Genomic DNA, 9,535 nt, shown 5'->3' on the forward strand with positions numbered 1-9,535 from the left:
TGTAGGCTTTTGCACCCTGGTGGTATGTGTGAGAACCGTGGAGTGAATGGGTGGGTATGCATGTGTTTTTTACTGAATGAATGTGAAACTTTAATTTTAAGTAGATAGGACCCCGGAAAGGCACATGGGTACACTTGCACTTGAAAAGTGCAAGTCCCATCTTCGGGTTTTTTTTATATAGAATTGTCACAAAATGTTATCTTTTTTATTTCTATCATGCCTTACTTAGTAAATGTATTTTGTGACAATTCTATCATTTTTAATATGTATCATGATTCAAAGGTATTTGCAATCATTTGAAAGATTTCTTTATCGATTTTATCTCGAACGAGATAGAATCGAAATTAAATTCGCAAAAACTTTGATGAATTTGATACTTAGTTTTAAGTATAACAGGTTTAACACTTCGCACTATCGCGATTTAGTCTTTGATATGTTTGATATAATTCAATTTAAATTAAATAAAAATCTTGCAAAGAAATGCATTGCAATTTTAGTATTATTTTTTTTATTTCAATTCGTTTTTATTATTTGATAGTAAAAAGTGCGAAGTGTCATGGATTAGCTTAATTAACTGTTCGGACATTCGATTAAATGTGCTCGTGTAACATGTGCACAGTCGATGAACTCTAAGTTCATTGATTGTCCACGAGCTAGGATAGCTAACGGTAAAACGCGAATTTATTTTTGTAATAATTATTTAACAGAGTTATATAACGAACATCGAGCGGAATTATTTTGCAAAATGGTATGTATGATAGAAAAATAAATGAAATTATTTCATAGGTATTGTAATATGAAATGTATTTCATTTATATTAGTGTTATAAGCAGTTGAGAGTAATTGGGTGAAAATGTCTTGAAGTCGTTTCTAAATTGTAGGACCATAATTTGGCATGTTACAACGATATGGTATTAGAATAGAATCGATAATTTACATGGTTAATAATATTCCTTTCGACGAAGAGATATCTCTCTCGATCAAAAGGTAATAATTATTTTCAATGTAAAAAGAGTTCAGGATGTTTTACTAATCACATTTTTATTTTCAGGGTTGTGTTAGGGTTGGTTAGGTCGGGTTTTGTTTTTCCATTTTATAATTTAGAATCAGGGACGATTCTAATTCTATATCATTGATCGTTGTAACATGCTAAATTATGAGAATACTTTTTGGGAATGATTGATGTTTTTGGTCAATGATTCTTTTCATGCTCGCACGTAGGGAATGTCCGACAGTAGGCATCAAGAAAGAAGAGGCAAAATGCCGAAGAGGCCCCCACTTAATTGTGGCTCAAGAGGGCAACTATGGACTCAATGAGTTATTTGCAAAATTCAACAGCTTGGTTGAATCTTTGTGAATAGCTCGTTGGTCATTTTATATTTTTTTTTTGCTCGTCAATAATTTATAGTGGTTTTTTAAGAATGGAAGTAATTAATATAGTTTTCTTTCTGTTATAGGTGAACATCGTTGGAATTACCATCACCAACTATCAGAGATTTTGATTGCCAAAAATAAATCGAGTATTTGATATAAATTTGATTTTATAGAGTACAATCCCATTTAGAATCCCCCCTCACTTTAATATCATATCATTTGTTCATTTCCAATTACCCCACACCTTTCATTTTTCATTCTTCATTTCATTCATAGAAACTAATTGTTTTATAATATTTTTTAATATATCTTTTTTTTTTTTCTTGGTATTAGGAAGATAATTTTCATTTTATTTTGTTTCAGGATATGATTAATTCTAATGCACTTGTAAGTGCATTGGATTTTTCATCAGGAACTTTCCCTTCGATGCATTCATTGCATCTTTTCAGACCTCCAAAATAATCTTTTCTTTTTCTTTGTCAGGCTCGTTTCCAGTTTCTTTTTTTAAAGGGTAACGAGTAGATTCTTTCTTTGGTTTCTTCTCAAAGAAAGGGTTTACTTCAGGGATGCGACCCTGTCCTACGTGAGCCATGATTTTTTCCTACCTCCAATAATTGGGAGAAAATCATGTCCCTTCTGTTTGTTTTAGGTTTCTTCTTGTTCTAGGTTTCTCATAATAGTGGAGTATCCAAGAAGAAAGGGATAATTGACTAAAAGAGGACTGAGTTATGGTAAACGGGTTGTATTTTAATTTATTTATTACTTTTTTATTCACAGGATGAATTATAAAGACGATGCAATGTTCCATTCAAGAATAATAGGAAACAGATAAGAAGAGGACTATAATTATAGTAAAGGGTAATATATATATATAAAATAATTACTTGTAAAAATAATTAAAGTATTTGAATTATTTGTATGTTATTCTGTCTAGCATCAAATATGTATGATAATTATTTTTAATGTATCTTCTTTTTTTTTTTACAGATACCATCTAATATCTTCTTTTTCTTTTACAGATACCATTTAATATTATATACATTTATTTTTATTAAACTATATTTTAGGTAGATTAAAAATTATTAAACATAAAATATTCCCAATTTGTAAATTTCCATATGTGCATGTATTGAAATTATTCTAGGATGTGTTAGTTTCAACTAACATCAATGTTTCTATTGAATTTCTTTTCAGATTACTTAATCCTTGTTTATCATTTTGTATTTTTTTTGTTGCTATTCTTAATAATAATTCTAAGAATTTTTTATGATGGTACTCTTATGGTGGGGCCTAAGAGTTACGTTAATTCCTTTGAATGATATTCGGATGTGAGCATTTTTAGGATGCACATCCCTCCTGGGTCTTCAGAAGCGGTTACCTCCTCGTGGTTAGACCCAGGCAATGGTATTTTACTTTCAATATAATGTTTATCATATTTTTATATAATATACATTCTATTGCAAGTAAAAACTAGCCAAAGACCGCTTACCATAAATATTATAATTGTAATTAGTTTCTTTTCACTTCCTAATTAATATCATATTTCTTTTATTCCTTTCATTCATTCCTTTTATCCATTTCACTTACAGAAACTAATTACGTTATAATATTTTTTAATAACTTTTATATTTTTACAGATACCCACTCTAACAAATAATAATTGTTTTAATATCATTTTTATATTATATTATTTCAAAAAAAGATTAATTCTAATACACTTGTAATGATTGTAATTGAAATACCTTGTTTACAATACTTCTTTAATTTCATCCAAATAGCTGTTGCAATTTATAAGAGAATTTGCATTCGATGCATTCATTGCATTCTTCAACACAATAGACGGTTGTGTAAGTGGAAATGTCTCTGCATGAATATAACAGCAAAAAACGAAAGGTTGATGTTGTCTCTCTCTAACACATGCGGTACCGGCGCATGCGCATTAGACTTGTCGTGCTTATACACGTATGCATACGATACCATCTATCTTAATCTCTACTAGCAGACTAATGCGCATGCGCCGCTCAGCGCAGGTTAGAGAGAGACAACATCAACCTCCCATGTTCTATCTCTTTTTATTTCGCTGACAGGTTTTATGTATTTCTATAGTTGCAACTCACACTATCATAAGCTCTACCCTCACTCATACACAGTTAAATTGATGTAAACTACACAAGTTTATGCACCGATTACTAGAACTGCACAATGTTATTCTCTATTGCACTTTTAGTTCAGATTTTGTCCACACTTGTCGCTGTAGTCGTTCAAGATTTAAAGTTAACGTTCTGAAGAGTCTGAATATAGCGGCAAAATTTAACGTTTAAAGTCTCTATGCGTTTTCAAACACTCTGTCAGGAATTCACTTGTTTAGGTATACTAAAAATGATTTTATCAATATAATACGTTAAACGATTATTGAAAAAGACAACTTAGAATAGACATTGATAATTGTAACATAAGTAATGCATATTGCATCATATTCTACAATATATTATACGTTGTCTTATCTACGCTGTCTTATTTAAGCTGATTTACTCTATAAAACTATCTCTTCAATTTATATCTTTGAATTAATACATCCAAAGGATCATTTAACAAAGAGAAAAAAGGATATTTACTTATATTTAGTAAGTGTGTATTAATTAATAACAATTATTGGATAATAAGAAGATTTGGTAATCTATTACGCATAACCTTACTTAAATCATTGTTCTCAATAATATACATTTGAAATATATAATAATCGAACAATAATGGCTTTTGACAATTCATGGGATATTATTAAACAAGTAGCTGATGAGAATAAACACGAATTAGTTTTAACTGGTCCATCAGTTTCTCGTTTGATTGCTGAAAATGGTTTGGATAAAACGCTTTTTAATCTTAACAATTTAAATTATTTAAATATTACTCATACGTGTCTTCAAGAAGTACCTGAAGAAATAGGAAAATTGCATAACCTTGCCACATTGGTATTACATTCAAATGAGATAAAAAAGTTACCTGAGTCTATTGAAAAATTGACCAAATTGAAATTTCTTCATTGTTCGCAAAATAAATTGACTTCTTTGCCAAATGCTGTTGGAAATCTTCCTCAATTGAGTAGCATCAATTTTGGTTCTAATTTATTGCAATCTATACCGTGTCAAATGAAAAATATTAAATTGACTACGTTAGATTTGTCTAATAATCAATTGGAAGTATTTCCTGATGTATGTTATACCGAATTAGTTCATCTTTCTGAAATCCATGTTAACAAGAATCTGATTAAAAGTATCTCTGGAGAAATATCTCGTCTGCAAGTTTTAAAAGTTCTCAACATAGCTGATAATCAACTTACAGGTACTATATGCATTACAAAATGATTCTGTATAAATGTTAATACAATTAATGATATATTTATTGTATTTATAGCTGTTCCTGGTGAATTAGCAGATTGTCATAAATTAAAAGAATTGAATTTAAAAAATAATTCATTGACTGATAAAAGATTAGCAAAGTTGGTTGACCAGTGCCATACAAAGCAAGTACTAGAATATGTCAAATTACATTGTCCAAAACAAAATCCTTCTAATAATGTTACAAGTAAATCAAAAAAGGGGAAAAAGGGTAATAAGTTATCTGAAAGTGAAAATGCTGCGGCTCAGATAGATGCTTTAGCGCATAAATTGAAAGTATTGAAAACATCTGATAGTACTTTATCGATAAAAATCACTCAACATGTGAAAAATGTTAGACCTTATATAACTGCATGTATTATAAGAGATTTAGTATTTACACCAGACACATTAAAAAAGTTTATACAATTGCAAACTAAATTACACGATGGAATATGTGAAAAAAGAAATGCTGCTACAATAGCCACACATGATTTGGATCAAATTGTACCAGGTAAATTCATTAATTGAAACTTTAATGCATTAATTAAATTCAATTGTATGTAATTTTTATTTTATATTTTAGGTGATTTAACATATACAGCTAAGCCACCAATGGAATTAGAAATACAACCATTACAGAGAAATAAAAATTACACTGGTATAGAATTATTTCAACAATTACAAAAAGAGGCTGATAATTTGCGTAAAGAAAAAAAGAGAAATGTATATTCTGGTATACATAAATACTTGTATTTACTAGAAGGTAAATCATTATATCCTTGTCTTGTAGACACCAAAGATCAAGTTATATCATTTCCACCAATTTGTAATAGTGACTTAACAAAAATGTTGCCAACAACAAAAAATATGTTAGTAGAAGTAACAAGTGCCACGTCATATCAAGTTTGCAGGTAAAATCAAATCTCATATAAATGCATAATTTTATAATAAATGAAATATTAAATACTAAACGATATATATATATATATATGTTTTCTTCACAGAAATGTACTCGATGAATTTTTAAAAGAATTAATTATCTCAGGTATTGGTAGTACACCTTCAGATAATGAAAATAATCAGTATCATAATTTAAAAATAGAACAAGTGAAAATAGTTGACACAGATGGTAATCTGAAAGTTGTCTATCCTTCAAGAGCAGATTTAAACTTTAAAGAAGAGAATATTATCGCTTTGCGAGATTAATATGTTAATTGCATTGTTATTGACTGGATATAATATAACATTTTCTTGGTTACCGATTTAAACTGTAAGAGATCGATTAATGTTAGTTGTAGATTTTTGAGAAAAGCACAAATTCTTTATTATTATTATTATTATTATTATTACATATAATAGTTTTATATATTTTATACAAAGCTTTCATCTTTATATAAAAGTAAGACTACTTTTTACCAAGCAGTTTCAAAATAATGTCGAAAACATTTTTATATGAGTTATGTAGTAATTAGTCTTTTTCTGTTTCTTGTGTTTGCATGTAGAGAAGTGTGTTTTTTAGTAGGTAACTTTTTCTTAAAATATATATATAAAAGTATTAATCAAAAAGATTTTGAAAAATTTTCCTTTTTTTGTTTTTATATATCTTGAGTGATAGCATTGTAAGAATATAGCGTAAACATTTTCAAAAGAATTTTCTAAAGATACAACTATTAATATAATTTCATATAGACAGAGTGGTAAAAAAAGGTTTGATAATTACAGGACTTCTAATTCTCTGAGATAAGTAAAACAATGTCTAAATAACATGGATTTCTAAAATCAACCCTTTATTATTTATGAGTGTTCAATATTATAATTTTTTTTATTAATAATATACTGGATGTATACAGAAAAATTTACCTAGAAATACATTAATAAATACCAAAAATAATTTTTATCTCAAATATTATAATAGTTTTTCTTAATTTAATTTTTAAACTTTTATATAAGAATGTAATTAAACTAGTAATGTAGAAAAATAAGTTCAAATAAGACAAATTCGCGCCATTTTCAATCGTAGCCAACTAGCGACCGTGGCGCTACTACTTTATGGCAATTTACTTTGTCACGGGTACGCCAAATTTTCATCTGTTTTTATAAATATTCTGCATTATTTTCATATAATTAGATCATAATAATAAAAAAAATATCATCCATGATAAGAAATTTCTTATCTCATAGGATATTTAGTGAATATATGTAAAGTTTTATTGCGTTAAGTTTAATTCTTACTAAAAAAAAACTTGTGCTAACTTTGTTAACTTAGCAGCATGCGCGAGTGTTTGAAGTAAAGAACATGGCGCCCAAACATGACTGGTCATGACGGAGAATGAAATCGAGAGTTTGGAGGTTAGTATTATCATTTTATTATAACAAAACTGACATATTATTACTGTGTGAACAATTCCATATATAATTATTCTTCAATTTAAATAATGCATACTAAATATTTATATTCATTATGAATAGAGTCTTGTACGTAAAATTGTAACACGTGTCCTTGCAATTTTTGTTGTTTTTGTTGGTATAGTAGTAAAAATGAAAGTGCATTTTAACAATTACAACTTAATCTTGAAAAATATGCATATAATAGAATTGTTATGTCGCTAGTTAATTCTTTGTAAAGGTGTATATTCTTTGAGTACCATGTCAAATTATTTTACAGACATCATTAAAACAATATCCTTATACCTTATTTCTTAGTTCTTATAATTTTACTAAAAATATATTATTATTATTATTATTATCTCTAATAATAAATAATAATAATACTAAAAATATAGTTTTTGTTTAACCTATAAATAAGTAAAGATATTGTTATCACACATGATGCAAATTAATATTACAAAAATTTAGGTTATGGTGGGGAAAGAAATTTGGAAAACAAGTACATTAAATGTGTTCTTTATTTATAATATGAAAAATAAACAATTTTAATATATTTTCAATAAGATATACTTGTTAAAATATAATATATATATATATATTTATATATTTATATTGAAATGCATCCTTTAAATATATGTCACTTTATAAACAAGGAAGATCGATTGATCACATTTACTATGACTAGCAATGAATATATGTAAGCAAGACATTTTAGTTTGCTTTAAGATGTTCCTGACGTTCCTTCTGATCAATTATACTCATATTGATACAAGATACATATCCATGCAAAATTGAGATTGCTGACTTGACTATTGCAACTGGAGCTGAGAGATACATCAGTATCCTATACATTCCTATACCGGCCACTGTAATATTTAATACAAATGTACCAATTAACTTTTGTTATTACATGTAATTATAATTTAAAATTTTAGTTAATGCAGTTACGTACAATTATCTATATAAAAAAAAATATTACTTACTAATGGGTCCTTCGGTAAAATTAAGAAGATATAAGGTAGCATAGAACATTTCATTTCCAGCACACATGAAAAATAAAACGGTACGATTGGTATAGTATATTCGCATGATTGGATTTTCAGACATATCAATAAATTTGTGACTCGTCTTTCCTTGTAGCAATGTTCTGTAAACGTATCATTGTATAGTTATTGCTACTAATTAATAATAATGTTTGTATATATATATATATACAATATCCTTTAAAAATTAGAAAATATATATATATGTATCTTGATATAATCCTTAATAATATTAATTAGTAAATTCTTACGTGTGAAGATAAATCCAATGACAAGATATATCAATACCCATACTTAATTGAAACCAAAAACTGTAGGAAGGATAAAACATACATAAAGTTGCCAAGAGACACATGGTACCAACTCTATCAGTTAATTGATCTAAGATAGCACCAAATTTTGTGCTTTGATTGAAGTATCTAGCTGCATGGCCATCAACTGCGTCTAATAAAGCACTTATAATATAACACGAAGATGCAATGATATAATTACTTGGCATGAAATAAAAAGATATCAAAGCCAAGATCACTCTTCCATAACCTGTTGGTAAAAAAAAAATAAACAAAGTTTTCTTTTATGATACAGAAATAATATTAGATTTAGACAAATAATTCAAATATACTATATAAAGAAATAGTACACACAGATATTAATCAATATATAAGAAGTCATACAAATGCTAACACTCTTGTGATAAGATTTACATTACTTATACGATATAACAATATTTCAAAGCTTTACATTTACAATTTACATTTCAATTAAAATAATCAAATTTATTGTCAAATCTTAGGTTATATTAAAATCATTAGTAGCTTTAATCGTTGTCTTTTCAATAAATAACTTTGAATTAAGTTAATGCTTATGTTAAAGTTGTTTTTTTTTTTTTTTTTTTTATTATTATTTTGTGTATTATCTACATTAAATGCATTCAATATGCATATTAGTATTAGTCTAATGTTATCAAAATAATTTATATTATATCTTGTTTACATTATTTTTTGATTTACCTATAATATTAGGAACGAATAGGAAAATATTCTCAGTTTCAATCATTTTTACGTCTTTGATCTTTGGCTTGGTAAAAAGTAATGTATATGAAATTCTTTATCTGAAAACGAAAAAAATTCTTATTCTAATAATTTGCAATATTTATTTTATGTAATAACATTTATAATACATGTAAACACTTACAGAGTTTCGTTCGGTAAACGTACCACCTCTCTCTCTCTCTCTCTCTCACTGCATTTAATCGCAGCACTCCGCTGTTTAATCCAGGTTCTTTCTTTTTTAGCGAATAACGTCAATGAATCGATACAATCGAATCGCACGAGCTCATTCGAGTTCGAGACT

At 27.5% G+C, this 9,535-nt stretch overlaps 2 protein-coding genes and 1 long non-coding RNA gene across 3 annotated transcripts; 1 reads left to right on the top strand and 2 right to left on the bottom strand.

Annotated features, from left to right (window-relative positions):
* Positions 1 to 2,114: 2,114 nt before the first annotated feature.
* Positions 2,115 to 3,492, bottom strand: LOC107072709 (uncharacterized). The gene is made up of 2 exons (XR_016176724.1): positions 3,352 to 3,492; positions 2,115 to 3,237 (listed from the first exon to the last, which is right to left on the bottom strand). It is a non-coding gene; the product is annotated as an uncharacterized LOC107072709 (long non-coding RNA).
* Positions 3,493 to 3,675: 183 nt separating this feature from the next.
* Positions 3,676 to 6,642, top strand: LOC107072708 (leucine-rich repeat-containing protein 47). Its single transcript, XM_015332857.2, has 4 exons — positions 3,676 to 4,713; positions 4,786 to 5,262; positions 5,335 to 5,662; positions 5,756 to 6,642. The coding sequence occupies exons 1-4, from the start codon at positions 4,125 to 4,127 to the stop codon at positions 5,955 to 5,957; spliced, it is 1,596 nt and encodes a 531-aa protein (XP_015188343.2). The 5' UTR covers positions 3,676 to 4,124; the 3' UTR covers positions 5,958 to 6,642.
* A 997-nt stretch (positions 6,643 to 7,639) lies between these two features.
* Positions 7,640 to 9,519, bottom strand: Pis (phosphatidylinositol synthase). Its single transcript, XM_015332834.2, has 5 exons — positions 9,377 to 9,519; positions 9,193 to 9,293; positions 8,434 to 8,722; positions 8,123 to 8,286; positions 7,640 to 8,005 (listed from the first exon to the last, which is right to left on the bottom strand). The coding sequence occupies exons 2-5, from the start codon at positions 9,236 to 9,238 to the stop codon at positions 7,851 to 7,853; spliced, it is 654 nt and encodes a 217-aa protein (XP_015188320.1). The 5' UTR covers positions 9,239 to 9,293; positions 9,377 to 9,519; the 3' UTR covers positions 7,640 to 7,850.
* Positions 9,520 to 9,535: the final 16 nt, after the last annotated feature.

This window comes from Polistes dominula, unplaced genomic scaffold (genome assembly GCF_049000335.1).
Source record: "Polistes dominula isolate Pdom_NZ unplaced genomic scaffold, Pdom_raw_medaka contig_22, whole genome shotgun sequence".
Classification (NCBI taxonomy): domain Eukaryota; kingdom Metazoa; phylum Arthropoda; class Insecta; order Hymenoptera; family Vespidae; genus Polistes; species Polistes dominula.